This window comes from Podarcis gaigeae (assembly GCF_964106915.1).
Source record: "Podarcis gaigeae genome assembly, chromosome: 2".
NCBI lineage: Eukaryota > Metazoa > Chordata > Lepidosauria > Squamata > Lacertidae > Podarcis > Podarcis gaigeae.
In genome coordinates this window covers 3,576,623-3,596,017 of record NC_139679.1, presented here as the reverse complement: position 1 = coordinate 3,596,017, position 19,395 = coordinate 3,576,623, and the positions used below count along the sequence as shown (strand labels likewise).

Sequence of the window (19,395 nt, the reverse complement as noted above, 5' to 3'; positions counted from 1 at the left end):
TCTTCTGTCATGACTATTTTAATCACAAAGCCTGTCAAGGGGAGCCTTCATCAAATTCGGAAGTCTCAGGATTGAACTGCATGGCTGCACCAGGGAGATTCATGTACGCTATCCTGAGCCATTTTTCTTCCAGAATTACAGATTGTTCAGGTCCAAATATGACCTCAAGATCAGTGGGTCGCAACAGATGCAACAGATTCAATAGCTTCGCACCACTTACCCTCTAATAATCCACTGAACAGCCCTACTGTATATCCTGAAAGGTTTTTGTTTTTTTAATACTTGAATTAGTGAGCTATAAATTAGATGGATAAGAGGCAGGGTCTTTTCCGGGGTAGGCAACCTAAGGTCCGTGGGCCAGATGCGGTCAACCACCTTCTCAATCTGGCCCGTGGACAGTCCGAGAATCAGAGTGCTTTTACATGAGTAGAATGTGTGCTTTTATTTAAAATGCATCTCAGGGTTATTTGTGGGGCATAGGAATTCGTTCATATATTTTTTCCAAAATATAGTCCGACCCACCACATGGTCTGAGGGATGGTGGACCAGCCCCCCGCTGAAAAAGGTTGCTGACCCCTGGTAATTTCTGTCTCAATGAAACTCTCTTCCTGGAGACTATCCTTGTTACCTAATTGTTTTATTTGATTAAGCATTTCAGGAAGGAGGAATATAAGGAGCTTTTTTTAAAGGATCTGACTTTGCTGCTGCTTTATCCTCCATTTTAAGTCTTTGTTATATTTTCTATTATTTGCATTTATTTTGCTAGCTAACCTTGTTATGTTCTTGGTAGAAAAGGCAAGCAGGACTTACATATTTTCAATAAGCAAAGCTGGAAAAGAGCTGTATACTGCTATAAGGGACGTCCAGAGGCAGAAGAGCTCACAGCCTCCAGGGGACACTAGCTGCAGAATATTAACTGTTCCTGCTTGATATTTAGAAATGTATGATGAACTGATTTAAATAAGATTGCTTAAAAGTTGCAGTCATACAATGTCAGTGGTTTTTGGCAGTCATGCTTACTTTATTCTGCATTGTGTAATTATATAAATTTGTAATAATTTATTTCTAATGATTAGGTATGTTTATTCATTTCTCTTTTTTAAAGTTATCTCTGAAGGTCAACATCTGCTGATTTCAAAATATATTAGGGACTTGATTTGGCTCTGTTTTACTTTGACCTCCATGCCACTACCAGTCCGCATCTCATTACAACCATAGGGCCAAACAATGAATAAACTTTAGCCTGGCTGTGCCTTCATATACTTCTTACACCAAAAATGGTGCTGGTGTTTCAAAGTGCTGCTGAGAGGCAGAAAAGCCTGTGGAAAAGTAACCAGAATCTGCAGAAATAAAGGAATCTGCTTTATACTAAGTCAGACCACTGGCCCATCTAGCTCAGTATTGCCTACACTGACCAGCAGCCGTTCTCTGGAGTTTCAGACAGGGGACTTTCCCACCCCTACCTGGAGATGTCAGGAATTGAACCTAGAATGCAAAGCTGGTGCTCTCCACTGAGCTATTTGCAATGTTGGTGCTACTAGTACTACCAAGATCCACAGCTACATAACATTTTTCTCTCATGAAAGATCTAGAGTGTCAGATGTTGCACCACTGTGAGAGCTTAACAAGTGTTGACCTGCATAAGAGACAACTGGGAGAACCTTGCAAGAGCAGCACACTAATAATTTTAAAATTAGATGCTCTCCATGGTAGTCTGTGTTCATAAAGGAGCATACAGAACTCCTCACCACGGAGGTTGGCTAATTTTCTCCATGTTGCTCTAGGTGTGCACTGATTCTGTGACACACCATAATAAGTATAACAAATGCAGCAGCAACATAAGAAGAGCCTTGCTGAATTAGGTCCAAGTCCCATCTAGCCCAGCATCCTATTCTCACAGTGGCCAACCAGCTATCTATGGGAAGCCTGCCAGCAGGACCTGAATGCAACAACCCCACTTGAGATTCCCAGCAGTGGGTATTCACAGAGGCATGCTGCCTCTGACAGTGGAAGTAGGACTAATAATAATAATAATTTTTTTATTTATACCCCGCCCTCCCCAGCCAAGGCCGGGCTCAGAGCGGCTTACAAGCAATAATAAAAACAAGATGAATGATTACAACTTAAAAACAAAAATAAAATACAACATTAAAATAATGGAACATTAAAATATTAAAATGTAGCCTCATCGCAGGAGGAGAAGGAAAAGAAAGAAAAGAAAAAGAAAAAAGAGAGGGAGGGAATCAAATTGGCTCCAAGCCAAAGGCCAGGCGGAACAACTCTGTCTTACAGGCCCTGCGGAAAGACGTCAGATCCTGCAGGGCCCTGGTCTCATGAGGCAGAGCGTTCCACCAGTCCGGGGCCAGTGTTGAAAAGGCCCTGGCTCTGGTTGAAGCCAATCTAACATCCTTAGGGCCTGGGACCACTAGGGTGCTGCTATATATGGACCTTGAGGCTCTCCGTGGGGCATACCAGGAGAGGCGGTCCCGTAGGTACGAGGGTCCTAGGCCATGAAGGGCTTGAAAGGTCAAAAGCAGCACCTTGAACCTGACCCTGTACTCCACCGGGAGCCAGTGCAGCTTGAAAAGCACTGGGTGAATATGCTCCCATGGCAGAGACCCCGTGAGGAGCCTCGCTGCAGCATTCTGTACCCGCTGGAGTTTCTGGGACAGCTTCAAGGGCAGCCCCGCATAGAGCGAATTACAGTAGTCAAGCCTGGAGATGACCGTCGCATGGATCACTGTGGCCAGGTCGGGGCGGGAAAGGTAAGGGACCAACTGCTTGATGCGGCGAAGGTGGAAAATGTTGCCTTGGCTGTTGCTGTAACTTGCGCCTCCATAGAAAGGGAGGCGTCAAGGATTACACCCAAACTCTTAACGGAAGGCAATGGCACTAATTGGGCCCCCGCAAGAGAAGGGAGTTGGTCCCTCATCCCCATGCCATCCCGACCTAGCCATAGGACCTCTGTCTTCGAAGGATTTAGTTTCAATCGGCTCCCACGAAACCATCCAGCCACAGCTTCCAAGCATCTGGTCAGTGTGTTCGGGGCCGAGTCAGTGTGGCCATCCATCAGCAGATAGAGCTGAGTGTCATCAGCATATTGGTGACAGCCCAGCCCATAGCTCCGGATAATCTGGGCAAGGGGGCGCATAAAGATGTTAAAAAGCATCAGGGAGAGAATTGCGCCCTGCGGCACTCCACACACCAAGGAGTGGCGCGACGACATTTCCCTCCCTAGTGCCACCCTCTGTCCCCGACCAGAGATAAAAGAGCACAACCAGTTACGGGCTATGCCCTGTATCCCTACGTCTGCAAGGCGGTGGTCCAGAAGATCATGATCGACCATGTCAAAGGCTGCTGACAAATCTAAAAGGATCAGCAGTCCTGACCCGCCTCGATCCAGTTGTCTACGGAGATCATCTGTTAGGGCAGCCAGAGCCGTCTCCGTCCCAAAACCAGGACGGAAACCGGACTTAAATGGATCTAATGCCGATGTTTCCTCCAGAAACCTACCAAGCTGTTCAGCAACCGCTCTCTCAATTACCTTACCCAGGTATGGAAGATTTGAAACTGGGCGGTAATTGGATAGGTCTAAGGGATCTAATGAAGTTTTTTTTAAGAGTGGACACACCACTGCTTCCTTCAATTCCCCTGGGAATGTCCCCGTGTCAAGGGACAAATTGATAATTTCAACCAGGGGGGTCCGCACAACATCTGGACACTCCCTAATCAGCCAAGACGGGCACGGATCAAGGAGGCAGGTGGTGGGCCTACCAACTTGGAGAAATCTATCCACATCAGTAGGGAGTATCCGATCGAAATGGTCCAACACTGGACCTGAAGTCAGTCGAGGGGCCTCCAGTTCAGTCACTGTATCTAAATTGGCAGGGAGGTCACGGCGGAGCAACAGGACTTTCTCCGCAAAACAACTCGTGAATGCCTCACAGCTGTGGGTCGAATTTGTGCTTAAATTTGGTTGTCCTCCTAAGGACGTTATTGACCTAATTATTTTAAAAAGTTGTGCCGGGTGAGAGCTAGCGGATGCAATGGAAGCTGCAAAGTAAGATTTCTTAGCAGCTTTCATAGCCATCTCATAGGCTTTCATAAGCGTCCTATAAGATGTTCTTGAGGCTCCGTCACTAGCAGCCACTGCCAGTCTTAAACTCCATGAATCTGTCTAATTCTCTTTGAAAGCCATCCAAACTGGTGGTCATCACTACATCTCCTGAAAGTGAATTCTATAACTATGTGCTAAATACCAAATGAATAAGTTCTGTAGCTTCTTTGCCCGTCTTGAATCTTCCAACATTCAGCCTCATTGGATGACCCTAACTTATATTATTACGAGAGATGGCAGAGAAAACCTCTTCCTGTCTCCGCACCAGTGCATTTACCCAATATACCCAAGGATTGCTTCAAGGCTACGCCGCAATTCAGACCCATGAGGGCATCCTCGAAGGGGGCTGAGGAATCTGAGATATTCATTCTGCTATCCACCTCATTCAAGGACACAGAAGAGCCCACAGTATAAATATGCTTTTAAATTAATTAATTTTTTAAAAAAGACTTAATTTCCTGCCTTAAGCATATACAGCAACACTTGAATTTTTAAATGGGCACCATGAGGGGGATGAGCAGTCTCACCTCCAGCAGACAGTTAACTGCTTTAAGCTAAGGCATTATGCCATAATCAGACATTATGGAAATAAGTGTTTTTACATGTTCAGAGCTCACCCTGCTGAGATATAAAGGCCCTAAATAGCACATCAAATGCTGATCTGCAGTGTAATAGAATCCAGACCAGAATGGAGTTTTTGTAGGCTCAAACCCAGTAAGCAGCAACCCAGCTATGATTCCCTCATCCTTGTTTTCCCTTATCCCAATCTGTCGTTTCCAAGCTCTACCTCTCTAACTTTCTGTCAGAGAAGGCAAATGCTTTGGCCCTGACTTTAGCAAAGGAAGCAGCACTCGCAATAAACATAGATAGGAGTGCGGCTGATGTGTAAAGCAGATGCTCCTAATGGCACAACAAAACAGAGCATCTTTTCCCAGATCATGCCCTCCCATACTATCCCCAGGGGCAAACCACAGCAAAGAGATTTCCATTCTAGTCTACCCCTGCTAGTCTTCCCCCACCCCATTGCAACTGCCAGGCAACTAGCACTAGGCAGACAGGCTGGTCAGGCGTTGTAGGGGAGTATCCCTGGAAGTGTCAAAGCCAAACAACAGGCATCACCTCCCTACTGTCACTATTTTGCAGGAGGGATTCCAGCACATACCTGAAATGCAGGTTTGTGCAATTGAAGTGAATTAAAGCACTCTGTCACCCTAGCAAATCCACCTTTTTCAAAAACCAAGTAAACTTATTGTGGTTTGGAAAGTGAGGGAGGAAAGTGTGGGATCAAATAATGATTAATGGGAGAACATTTGCATAAGAGCCCTGGTGGATCAGGCCAATGTTTAATCTATTCCAGCATCCTGTTTTCACAGTGGCGCCCAGGTATCCCCATGGGAAGCCCACAAGTAAATCCCTTGCAAGAAAATCAGAATGAATGCTCACTGTTGTATAACCATTCTGTATAGCCATTGTATAACCATTCTGTAAAGAAACCAGAATGAGTGCTCAATAAAGAGCATGCAGGGGGCTGTGGCCATTGGTAGTTCTACCCAGAGTAGACTCATTGAAATGAATGACCATGACTAACTAGGGCCCATTAATTTCAGTGAGTCTACTCTAACTAAAACATACAGTCTCTAACCGACGTGAAAGCTTTGTGCATGCAAATCAGGGTGAGTGCCCAATAGAGAGGTTGCCTGGGGAAGCCCAAGCCCACATGTCACGCGACTAAGGAACAAAAAGATCACCCCATCTCCACCACACATGCCAGGCATAAAGGGATGCCCCTGCCAGAGGACGGGGAAACTGCTTCTGCAAAGGAAACAGCACTGGCAATAAATATGGAATGGAATGAGGTTGATTTGCAAAACAGATGTTCCTTGAGAAGAAACAAATCAATCCATATGGCATTAATTATGGAGCGCCTCCCCCCCCCCCGCTTTCTTGTTATGCGAGTTCATATGACCTGTAAAACAGAAAAAGGCTCCAGAAACACTCAACTCAAATATTTTAGGACCAGATATTCTACCAACGTCAGCCGAAGTTCCCAGAAATCTATGAAAGCTACATCATTCTAAGAGTAATTCTACTGTCTGAATTCTGCAGGAAATGACAAATGTTTTAGTTATCAGGGATGGGGCCATCAATGGGTTTTTGCAAAGACCAGCAAGGGTCTGGAATAGTATTTCAAAGTCCTAAGCCAAGCATCAACAATTTTAGCAGCCAGCATCTAATTGTTGGACACCAATCCTTTCCAGAGCTGAAATATTTTGAATTCTTCTCTTGCCAGACTTCTTGCACTTTTTCCACCTCTGATAGCTGAAAGTAAACAGCAGGAGCGCCATTTCTCAAAAGCCCTGTGTTTTGCCCATTCACACTCTGCTAACTTTGGGCTACATGTTTCATTCTACAACACACATATACATATTGCTCACAACAAAAGGAGGGGATGGGATACTTTATGTTAACACACCTCCCAGACCTTATGTGCGTGTGCTTGTTTGTGCATAGTGGAGTACCGCACAGAAAGAACTAACTATACTGCTGAACAGGCAAATCCACAGGCTGATCGGACCCATTATGACCAGTCCCATATTCCAATAATATAAACCATCCCATGCTATAATTGCCTCCAAGAACACCTATGTGATACCCCCTTATTTCTTTGAAATGTCTCCTCAAAGCCCATGAAGCCTTGGCACTACCCTCTAGATCCCAATTAATACAGAATTCTCTAATCAGAAGCAGTTCCCGTTGAGTTTAATGGGGCTTATTCCCAGTCAGGTGTGTATGCAATGCCTACCTAAGACTGAAACTAACCCCAATTACCCCGCTGCCTTCACTTCTCTCCTCTTCCTTGGTTGTTTCCTTTATATTAAAGTTTAGATTGTGGAAGTTCCTCGAGTCAGGGACTTGTCCTCTTGTACTCTGTAAGACTACTCTGCCCACTGATCACACTATACGAATCCACAACAACAAATTTATTTTTTCAGGTTCCGAATGTATTCTGAAATCCTTGTTCTATCAAGCATCGCTCCTTTTCTGAACATACAGTGGTACCTTGGGTTAAGTACTTAATTCGTTCCGGAGGTTTTTAACTTGAAACTGTTCTTTACCTGAAGCACCACTTTAGCTAATGGGGCCTCCTGCTGCCGCTGTGCCGCCGCAGCACGATTTCTGTTTTCATCCTGAAGCAAAGTTCTTAACCCGAGGTAATATTTATGGGTTAGCGGAGTCTGTAACCTGAAGCGTATGTAACCTGAAGCGTATGTAACCCGAGGTACCACTGTAGTATTGAGAACAAAAAAAAACACCCTGTGATCTTTTGATCAGGGTGGTACATACATTATACACACACACACACACAGTCTCCCTTGGGAGATTGTGGACTCTCCTTTCTTGGAGGTTTTTAAGCAGAGGGTGGATGGCCACAGGACATGGATGCTTTAGCTGAGATTCCTCTATTGCAGGAGGTTGAACTAGATGGCCCTTGGGGTCTCTTCCAACTCTACAATTCTACAATTCTGTGATTCTGTGAATGAATGAAATATATATATAATAGATTCTGCTTCCACATGGGTGTTTATTGTGGGATCAGTGCTTCATGCCTGCAAGTTTGTCACAGTTTCCACACAACATGGTTGCCCTCAAAATTCCAGCCTGCATTTCCTCTCTCCCATTTAAATCCTAATTAACCTTGGGGGGGGGGGTACTTATCAGGGGGAAACCCTGTTGTAAATGGGTTGTTTGTGATATCTAAGCAACTCATTTACAACATTAAGTCCCCTCCCCCATCACCCAAAGTAGGTGAACAAAGAGTTCCACAGTGAACCTACAGTACAGAAACACCCTTGATATTTCTGCTGATGATAACATGGACTTTATTTAACAAAAGAGGAGTTAAGGAGGTATGGAAAGCAAATTAATCCCATCACGAGGCTGCGAAGTTCCAACTTCCATGCCAGTTGGAGAAGTCTGCTCCAGGAATCTGGCACCTTCCAAGAAATCTGTAGATTTAATGCCTTCCTAACTGAAATAACACAATGAGGTATTATCTAATCTCCACAGTAATCTGCCTGCCCCCTCTGTTCTCCCCCTTCTCATGATTTGTATCATCCATATTCAACCAGAGCCCTCCTTCCATGGAGCACGGCATAGCATGTTATCCCCATGACAAATACTGCAAAGCAGGCTAGGCTTGCAAGGGCCACTTTAATGAACCTTAGTGTCAAATGAGGATTGGAACCTGAGATCTAAACCAGACAGAATTCAGTCACATGCATAACTTTCCCCAGAATATATTGCTATTTTAAAAACTCAGAGCAGCTTAACGAGACAGTGAGTTTAGGCAGAGAAAGCTGGGGTGGGAGGCAGTGTCTTATTTTCAGTTAAAAAAAAATACTGGGGGAAACATGCCATGTTTGCCATGCCATGCCTAGTTTGGTTCTGGAGGTCCACATGCAAAGCCCAGCATACCAGGAACTGCATGATACTGGGAAAATGTTGCTGCAGTCCCAAAAGTCTAGGCAATTTGTATTTTGGATGGTAAAAGGGGGGAAAGCTCCAAACTATGGTGCAGCGGTGGAGTGAGGACCCACAAAAGAACTATTGGAAGGAAATATTAATAGGTATCACTGGGGAAAATGCTAAACAGCTCTATTTAAGACACCTGTACACTTCTGAATTAGTTGGCCTTTCTAATAATTGTATTGATGCCTTTCAAGAGACCGGCTGAGATGCACATCTAGTGGAGTGTGACTGAACTACTAAGGGAAAACAACATTATTTCAATCACGTCTCTCTGGTATGTATGCCAGAAAGATGCAAAGGCAGTTTAATGGACTCTAAGCATGGATGAAATAAGAGAGATGAGATTTCTCTATTTATTTTTTCAAATCCACTTTTAATAGCTTTTAAATACCCTTGGATCTAAGCCTCTTGATCTTCAGATGCAGTGCCTAACCACCATTCTGTTGTGCCTCTAGATAACACAGCTTCTTTTAGTTTTGTGTAAGGAAGAACTTCAGGCATTCTTAATTGTATCCGTTGTTGTTCTTTCTTCCTTTCCAATTTACTTGTAGGTTTTAATAAAACCAAGGATAGTGTCAAAGCTTCCTCTTTAAAGTTGAGGGAGAAGAGTACCTTTCCTTCATGGCAGCATATCTCCATCACTACCTCAACCCCTCATCACGTCTCCACAACTGAGGACAACTGAGGATTTTGTTCTTAAGGATAAAAATCTAAAATTATTAGGTATTAATTCATAGTGCTACTGCATAATGCATCTATCCTTCCATTCTGAAACTTTGGATATTCCATCCCTTCTACATCAACTGTGTATCTAAGCTCCAGCCTTGCAAAACCAGAAAATTCAGTGTGAAATTTTTCAGACTGAAAATTCAGTCCAAAACTCCAAATAAAGTCCACAAAGGTTACAGTCCACATTGTCACATATTGAAATCAAATTATGGAAACCAAAGTATCAGCAGATTCAGGTGGCACAGCCCATCCTCTAATTCAGTAATAACTAGCCAATATATTCAGGATAATCACATTGTACACCCATTCACAGTCTGTACCTCTTCAGACTGCAGGTGAGGAAATGATATCTTCTGAATTCTCTTTCACTTCAAAAGCCTTCTGCCCACAGAAAACTAACATGCTAAGAAGGTTAGGATAAAATACTTCTCTCTGAAATGCTAGCTTTCTACAGGAAGAGAGTTTTGATAAGAGGGAACAACCGCTCCCTGCTTTCATTCTGAAGCCATATAATCAAAAAGAGCTCTACCAAACATTTAGCATAGATCTCAGTCCATATTTGATGTTTGTGCAGAAATTATGAATTCATGGAATCACCTGGCTTACCTTTGGTCACACAAACTGCAATAAGAAATATACTGTACAAATAAACATGGGTTCTCTGAGCAAGGGTCTTAAGGTTTCCCATTTTGAAGTAGACAAATACCCTTTGACTTCACATTAAGTCAAAGAAGTAAGAGCTATGCTGGAGAGAGGCTGATTGTAAAAATCTGGTTCTCAATGGGTTGCTAAAGCATCCTAAGAACAGAAGAAGAGCCTTGTGAATCTGGCCAGTGGCCCATCTAGTCCAGCATCCTAGTCTCTGGGGCCAACCAGATGCCCATGGTTGGAAGCCTGTAAGCAGGACCTGAGTGCAACAGCACTCTCCCCACTTGTGATTCCCAGCACTCTGTTAGTCAGAGGCACACTGCCTCCAACATGGGTAGAACATAGCCTTATCCTTAATTAATTTGTTCAATCCTCTTTTAAAGCCATCCAAATTGGTGGCTGTCATTACAGTTTATACATCCTGGGCTGACCACAAGGCAGTATATCTATTATTAATTTATTTACTATTTATTAAATTTATTTACCGCCTTTCATCACAAAATCTCAGAACAGTTCATAGACCATCTACACCACACTCATCAGCTACAAGCAAATTTCTTAAGCTGTCACCCTTACTGAGTAAAGAGGGAATGTTTGCCATTTGGGAGAGTATAAAGGATGAAGATACAAGTGAAGTTTCTTCAAGAACACTAGAGAAGAAGCAAGAAGCCCTGGGAAACTAAAAACTGCTTAGAAAGGCTTTGCATGAAATTACAGAAGGAAGGAAGCAAACTGAATTCTTTTGTTGTTGTTTTTTAACGACAAATGTATCCAATCCTAACTCAGACAGAGCTTAGATGAGGACTTTGTTTTGACAGTGTTTATTTCAAAAGAAAAACAAAACAAAACAAAATGATGGCTTTATAGGAAATGGAGAATTTGCGGAGCTAGGAAAAAGACAGCCTTGGGTCATTTAGCTAGGTTTTCTCTGCCATCTGAAATTCTGCATTTTTTCCCCTGGCTTAAATAAATGTTTTCCTGCTATGTGCTTGAAAAGCGAATGTGGAAAGATCAAACAAACAAGAAACATACAGGCTTTAGACAAAGAAATTCAGAAATGGGAATAAAACTTTTAAAATGTGGTGATAAAAAGCCTTTTTAACCATTCAAACTTATTTTTGCAACTTTTTCTTTAAATGCCTACACTTTCCAAAAAAAAAGCAGCCTCACTCCGATCTGGTTTTCTGGGTTCATGAATGATATTTCTGTTAACTACTGAGCTTTAGATCCAGTTGCAGAAGCCACAGGCATTTGCTGTTCATAATTTATTTCAGTTTGGGGAGGAGGTGGGGAGGTAGCAGTGGATTCACTTACAATGTAAATATTTACTTTAAACATGCATAGCTTCTCCATCCCCGCCCACCCTTACAACCAGCCACCACACCCATCAGCAAGCTTTCAAGTCATTCTAGTGCTTGTAATCTATACCGCCGCAAGGATCACCACATAACTTGCCAAAACATTGGGAACAAGAAACCACATTGCTTCTGTTTCTTAATATTTCATTCCTTTAAAGCAAAGTACGAAATATGTATGATTGCAGAGGAACAAAGGTCATGTGCTCATCCAAGTCAGAATAAAAAGCTATTAAGAGGCAAAGTAAGACAGGTCCCTGCTTTTTATATTATGTTTATTTTTTTAAAATCTTGATGAGTTTGAGCAGAGGGCAGTATATTTTCTTTAAAGTGTCACATGAAATCATTTTGACTTTTAGTTACAAAATTCTGTGATACTTTATATGCATACAGTTCCAACTATGGAGTGCAATTTCTTTGTTTAATGAGACAGGCACATCATCATCAATAAAGAGCAGCCATCCAAACAGCTGAATGTGTAAGTTGTGGTGCATCTAAGCAGAGAAGCTGGACTCTTAATTTGGCCACTTCCACCACCACCCATCCCCTACACAGAGTATCTAGGGACACAAGAAGCTGCCTTATACCGGGTCAGACGACATAACATTGCCTACCTACACACTACACTGCCGGCAGCTGCTCTCCACCCATCCCTACCTGAAGATTCAAGGGGCTGAAGCTATCTAGGGCCTTTAACATGCATATATAAAATGCTTTTCAAGAGCAGGCTTTTGGGCACCACCCATAGCCTCCACAAGGGCTAGCGTGGCTTCTTGCCAAGACAATCCTCCCCAGATCAACAGTGAATGTACTTTCCTCTGGATTCCTTCACTAGATACTGATTTTTCAATATCTCCCTTCTGTCAAAACTTTGATTCTCTCTACTTAACAGTAAGTCCCAGATATTTCTCTCTCTCCCTCTCTTTCTCTCTCTGTGTCTGTCTGTCTATCCATCTTGACCATGATGAGTCTGAGTCTTTTCCTTCGTGTCAGGGTGGTTGTTTCTTTGCTAGTCATGGTTGTTGTTGGTTTTATCACTAAGGTTACAGCAAAAACACTCTTGTGCTCTGCCTTATTTTCAGCTATTTCCAAAAACAGCACAGAGATTTCTCCAGTGCCAAGATCCAGGCCAGACTCCTATCAGAGCTCAACAGAGCCTCAGAAGGGGTGACTTGCAGGCCTCACCACCAGACCATGCCAGCAAATAGGAGGGAACTGGAGATTCCACCTTGCCCTCATGGGCCAGTTAGGAATTGGAATATGAGATGCCTCTGCTGCATTGAATGAGGGAACTCTTAAAAATAAAATTAGCAAAAGTCACCAGTTCACACAAAACAATGTTGCTAACCCACCTGCCTGCATGTACTAATGTTAAGTCACTAGTTGGACATTGATAGCCTGAAAAGTGGGCTGTGGGGGAGAGAAGAGAGCAAATTCTTTGCATATCTTCTGATTATCTGGAAACAATTTTAAGGCAATAGTTCACTGGGTATTTACAAACATGCACTTACAAATCAGCTTTTTCTGTACTCCCGGGAGGAAAACAAAGACTACCACAGCTTCTGTTCTGAACCTCTCAAATTCAAACCCATATCCAAGGGAAGAGTATTACCATATAGCCTATGCAGATGCAACTTGGTGGCAGAGAAGCACTTGCCTGTACCATAGAGCAGCCTTGGCCAACCTAGAACCTTTCCAGGTGTTTTGGACTAAAATTCCCGTCAGCTCCCGTGAGCACAATCTTTGGAGTTGTAGTCCAAACCATCTGAGAAGACACCAGCTTGGCAACAGCTGGTCTAGAAACAACCTTTGAAAGAGACTCAAACTGATTGAAGCGACTGTTAGTAAAATATTGTTATGGGTAAGATCAGCAGATCCTCCACCATAGCAACATTTGAAGAAGTCTGTTCCAAGGCAGAAGTTGCTAATGCAAGGATATACACAGATTTGACTACCCAGAATTCTTGTGCTTTTGTTAAAATGTGTGGAACCAAAAATCAGCAGTACACCATAGGCCTTAATCCTCAAGCAGGGGTTACTGAAGAGTGGTCCACAAACTTCCTTCAGGTGGTGTATGGCGGTGAGTCTGCGGAGCAGTGTAGCTACGTGCCTGTGAAGAAGTAAGTGTGTGTGTGTGTGTGTGTGTGTGTGTGTGTGTAGAACAGCAATCCTCCCAGAACGAGAACAAGATGGACTGGAAGTGACAGGGGGAAGAGGCTCTGCCTCCCTCAGGGGAACAAAGCCACAACTGGTAACAAGACAGGGGAAAGGCTCAAACAGTGAAAAGAGGCTGACAAAGCATTCATAAGGAGTGGAAAGTCAATGCATGAGAGCGAACGAAACAGCAAGAAATAGGAGGGGGAAGCTAAGAAAACACACACAAGAGAAAGCGGGTAACTCAGAGTGGGAGTTATCCATTTATCCATTTATAAAGGAGGATAGTAGCCACTTAATGATTCTTCTGCCTGTTGTTTAGTAATTGCAATCATGCTGTGCTAGATGCTAAAATGCTTTTTAAAAAAATATATGGAATTCAAATTTTAATACACTAAAATATAATAAGACTTTAGCATCTATTTGCAATTGCTAATCAGACAGAAAAATCATTAAGTGTTCTGCCAATACCCTCCAGAATTTTCAAGTGGTTGGTGGGGGGGATTAGGAACCACTACCATAGAAAATGGAAGGTAGACCGACTCAGACTACATAGAGAAGCAAATGCCTTACTTTCTCCCACAAGGAGACTGGGCTGAACGGATTCATGTGGAACACTCTAATTATATCCTCGCTAAAATCTCCTATATACCTTTGCAAAATCTCACTGCATTTTAGAGGCACAATTCCTGCTCTGTGGCTGCTGCCATAAGGACTGCTCCTTATGGTGGAAGCATTCACCTGCTTTCTAGTGGTACTCTGGGAGGGAGAGTGAAGGCAGTCCCACTTTGCTATTTCTGAAGAGTTGCTAGTCCTGAAGAGTTTCTAAGAGCACTAGCAGTCAGCTCTTCATTTTGATAGTACCAGAAACAACAAATTTTCTTTTGGGAGGTATGTGTATGTGCACATATACACACAGTTAGGGATTTCAAATTCAAAAAGGTTATTTAATTTGTAGAAGATCCCCACCCTCTTTTCCCTTATGTGTGATTACCGGTAATTAAAAAATGCAATAAAATATGTTTAAAACTCACTCTAAACACTAAAAGGGAGGAGGTAAACATCTAGCATAATTCACACCACAGAGCGCATCCTGAGGCAATGTTCAAGGTTCAATTTGAGTGCACTTGACCATGCAGTATCCACGTCCTGCCTATGCTGATCTCCCTTCTGCCCATTTGAACTGGTTCTTTGTTCCTTCTTTTTGTGGAGAGTCTTCTTGAACTTCCATTTTTATAAAGTGCAAAAACAGATGAAAATGCTTAAAGCCACATCCTGAAAGATTGGGTAACCAAAGCCCCTGTTTTGCAAACAAGGCAAAATCCTTCCTCAAAACTGCTGGTCAATCAGAGGCAAGCACAGAAATGAAAGCTACAGAAACAGTTCCCCCAAGCCCTTCCTTCTCTTTACTCCTTTCCCTTGAAATATGAGAATAGCATTCAAATGACTATTCCCCAGATCCTGCTAACCTTCTTAAAGTGTGGATATGTGCGTTTCATAGGGAGATCATAGAATCGTAGAGTTGGAAGGGCCCCAAGGGCCATCTAGTCCAATGAAGGGATCTCAGCTAAAGCATCCATGATAGATGGCCATCCAACCTCTGCTTAAAAATCTCCAAGGGAGAGAGTCCATTCCAGTGTTGAACAGCTCTTACTGTCAAAAAGCTTTTTCTGATGTTTAGTCAAATCCCCTTTCTTGTAACTTGAAGCCATTGGTTCAAGTCCTACCCTCCAGAGCAGGAGAAAACAATCTTGTTCCCTCTTCCATGCAACAGCCCTTGAGATATTTGAAGATGGCTCTCGTATCTCCTCAGTCTCCTCTTTTCCAGGCTAAACATACCCAGCTCCTTCAAGGGCTCCTCATAAGGCTTGGTTGCCAGATATTTGATCATCTTGATTGACCTCCTCTGCACATGTTCCAGCTTGCCAACATTCTTCTTAAATTGTGGTGCCCAGAACTGGACACAAAATAAACCTAGTATTCTGCACCACCAACCAGCATTTAAACTGACTTTGGCTTTGCTTTTTTCCAAACAGGGCTAGGCCCCAGAATCTGTAAAGTCAACCTAAGAACATGTTTTCAGTGGCAGGACTCCCCTCCTCAAAAATGTGAATAATAAACGAGGAGAAGGCCTCTGTGTCTGCAAAGAGTGAATCTTCCTCACTATTAAGTAACAACAGCCTGCTACTTATGAAATTGGATTACAGATCAGGGACTAAGAAGCAAGCCTAAGGACCACATCATCGAGCTGTTTCTTGATAACCATCATCTTACAGCTCTCCCAAGCTGACAACCTGTATCAAATATGCAAACTAGGATGGCCAGTGGCTAATACTCAAGATCCAAAAGCCAATCAGAAAAGAGGGCACCACATCAACCCAGGATAACCCAACTTGTAAACATCAAGCAACTCAACTCTCCAGGCTTTTAAAACAAATTTGTAATGGTGCAAGCTGGGAGGCGAGGATATTTCATTATTCTTAATTAAAACAAATTTAAAATCATTTTGATAAAAGACAAAGACATACAGCAAAAAGAAAAAAAAGATCAGTCCATCAAAACACTCAAACGACTGGCTGTTTTAACAATCAGATCCCACTCACCATCAAGGCACGTCTCAACAAGATATAATAATGACCAAAAGCACTGTTGCCTAGACTGCTCCAACACGACTTTGTAGGCCCAACATTGCACCTGTGCAAGGAACCTAGGGTGCTCCCACATCAGCAGAAAGGCAAATGTCAATGTGGAATCACAGGCAAAGGGCACAGAACATTGAAGGGCACCAAAAACAGAAGCCCAAGGTAAACAAGAGTCCTGCAAAAAAAGAACACCCAGGCAACACATGTTCTCAGATGTCCAGGTACCCTATGTCTGGGAACAAACGAAGGACAAACACCCTGCCAAGCGATATCTTAGAGGAGAGAGAGAATTACAAGCCAAACATTCACCCCAGAATCACTGTTTCTTATGGAAACCCCATCGCATTTGAAATGCCTCTGATGCAAGCAGCTTGCTGCAAGCCAGGAATAAGACTAGGAAGGTTTCAAATAATCTACCATTATTTATTACTATGTATTGTTATTATGTTGTAATAGAAATGAATCGTTACTGTTTTTGTTGTTATTATTATTATTCAGAATTGAATAATACCCTGCTCTGAAGAAGCAGTCATAAATTTTCTATAAATAAACAAAATTGTCTCTTAAAACCACTCACAGATCAATAATGCCTTAAGGGTATTTTAAGGTAAGTGGAATAATCATACACACTGAATGAAGACTTTGAACATATTTCATTATTTTTATCACAGCTATATTAGTACTAGAGACACTGGGAAAATTCTCCCTAGCCAGGTTACAAATCACCCTTCAGGGCCTCAGAAAAGCCACCTCAAATGAGACACAAGCTTTACAAACTGCAAAATTCTTAATGTGTGCAGATAAAAATCCAAGCCAGAGAAGAATCCCCAGCTTAGCACCCACCCAACTTTGCTGACCTCTGCAAGAGCCAACCCCCTTCCTGTACACGCTGTGCTTGGCACACTTTCCCTTCCCATCTCTTTACATTAAGTAAAGGACAACAGGAGGAGGAACATGGTAAGAAGAAAATGAGGTTCCCTGCTTCCATCACCCTGGCTCCATGTAACTGCATGCCAGAGACAAGAAGGTATGCAACCCTCAGGAAAACCTTATCTCTTGTGAGCTCTCACGTTCCGCAGCATTACTGCTTACTGCATCCAAGATCAGGGCAAGAAAGAGAGAAGAAGCGGGCAAGAAATATCCTTCCTTCCATCTTGCCATTTGTCTCCACTACTGCCACTTAAAAGGTTTAAAAAGAGGGGAGGGGGAGTGTGTTTAGGCAGCTGGAAGATGGCAGTGGTTTCACTAACAGTGCAGAAGATGTCAGATAATCTGCAAACATCAGATAGTTCACTGATGTTTTAATTTGTAGGCAGAATCCCCTTTGGCCCATTCTAGATCAACTACTGAACAAGTCAAAGTCTGGCACAGCAAAAGAGGGGGAGCATGGGATCAGGATGGTCATCAAACAACTTGGAACTAACAGAACCAAGCAAAGTTGTCATCACTGAGTTAGGGGCATGAATCTCAGGGAGAGAGGGCAGTAGCAAGAATCTTACATAATATTTGTGAGGTAGAGCTCTCCAGGGCTTGTTCCCCAATCTTTGGAAGTGGTGCAACATAGACATCAACCTCCTCAGATAATGCTGCAGAAATGAAAAAAGAAGGGGAGAGAGTAAAAATTAAAACCCCAATTTAAAATATTCTGTTTATCTTTGGACAGGAAACAATGGGCAGCACTGGAGGACAGTGTAAACCTGTTTTGTAACAAGTATATCTCCAGAGAAGGATTTGATGGAATGATGTATTCAAAATGATATATTTTGAGACAATTGTTGAAAATCATCACATTGAGATGTCAATGCCCACATTACATTTCAACAGATACAGATTGCAAGTCTCACTCACTCTCATACATATAAACAGGTCAACTTGTACAATAGTTCTTTTTCTTTAAAAATAAATAAAGCACACACTAAAAGTAGCCACTTGCCAAATTAGATAAGTATGTATTTAATTGGCCTGCTGTTCTATCCAAGGCAGCTAACAAATATAGCTTAAAATGCCTGCCATAATAATTTTAAAAAATCAGCAACATAACACTTAATACAAATTAAGCCTTCAGCTTGAATGGATAATAAAACTGTTTTAGCTTGCTGCTAGGGGAAAAGAACATCTCTAGCAATGGAATTTCTTAGCCTGGGCATCACCACTGAGAAGGCCCTGTCTCATGTCACAACACATCTGACATCAACAAGTGGGCAGGGTCAAATGCGAAAGGGTCAAAACAAATGGGAAGGGCTCTGGAAACTAAGTCCAGTGAGGAACAGTTGAAAGAGATGGGTATGTTTTAAATGGAGAACAGAATATTAAGGGGAGGTATAACAGCTGCATACAACTCTCTGAAAAGCTGCCATGCAGAAGATGTTGCAGATTTCCACTCTGCTATTCCAGAGGGCAGGACTAGAACCAACTGGTGGAAATTACAAGGAAGCTAATTTCAGCTAAACACAAGGGGAACATAATGGTTAGAACTGTCTGCTAGTCAGAGGCACCAGGTTGCCCCCAAGACTGGGAGGGGCCATCGCCTGTCACGTGTGTGTGACATCATGTGCGCAGCATGCAAGCCGCTTCGTGTTGTCTAGAGAAGGTCAACCACTCAGAAGGAGTGAGCAGCTGAAGCTGCAACACGCATGACGTCGCACGCACTTGACGCACCCTGGGCCCCCTCAACATTGAAGGGGCCCCACCACTTTCCAACAAAGACTGAGACATGCCAGCCCCCTAGAGCTGACGCGCCTGCTGACAATGGATTAAGACTGCCTTAGCAGATGATGGGAAGTCCTCCAGAAGTATTAAAAAAAGAGGTTGGATAACTCTCTGTCAGCAATGTTCTAGTTACATCCCCAGTGAGCAAGGGTTTAGACTACATGATCTCTAATATCTCTTCACATTTTATCATACTATGAAATACTTTGGTCCCAGATCAAGTCCCCACCCAACACTTGCAACATAAACAAAATTAAGGCATTAACAAGGCCGCTCTGGCATCCCTCCACTCTCCTATTCCTAAACACACAAAGTTGAACCAAAGCCACTCTGGAATTTGCTTTATGCTTGGCGGTCTTTGTTGATTAGTGTGTCTATACATAATGTGCAGAGTATTGTTTTTTAGATTTACTTTCTAAAATGTCATTTTCCCCTCCCTGTAATAAAAAAAAATAGCTGGAACATATATATGAAAGCAGTATTATTTAAAAGCATGGGAGATTTTTTTTAA

The 19,395-nt window shown here is 42.7% G+C and overlaps 1 protein-coding gene and 1 long non-coding RNA gene across 7 annotated transcripts in view; both read right to left on the bottom strand.

The window, feature by feature from the left end:
* Positions 1-19,395, bottom strand: part of LRP1 (LDL receptor related protein 1) — a 317,737-nt gene that overhangs the window by 242,457 nt on the left and 55,885 nt on the right. For 3 of the 6 annotated variants that reach the window (XM_083729138.1, XM_083729135.1, XM_083729134.1), the window contains one exon: positions 17,675-17,761. The exons of the other annotated variants lie outside the window; for them this stretch is intronic. In XM_083729138.1, the coding sequence (XP_083585264.1) occupies positions 17,675-17,761 (87 nt within the window). The remainder of the gene's footprint in view (positions 1-17,674; positions 17,762-19,395) is intronic. 6 annotated transcript variants of the gene reach the window in all.
* LOC310834379 lies at positions 754-5,707 on the bottom strand. Its single transcript, XR_014559231.1, has 2 exons — positions 4,141-5,707; positions 754-2,018 (listed from the first exon to the last, which is right to left on the bottom strand). It is a non-coding gene; the product is annotated as an uncharacterized lncRNA (long non-coding RNA).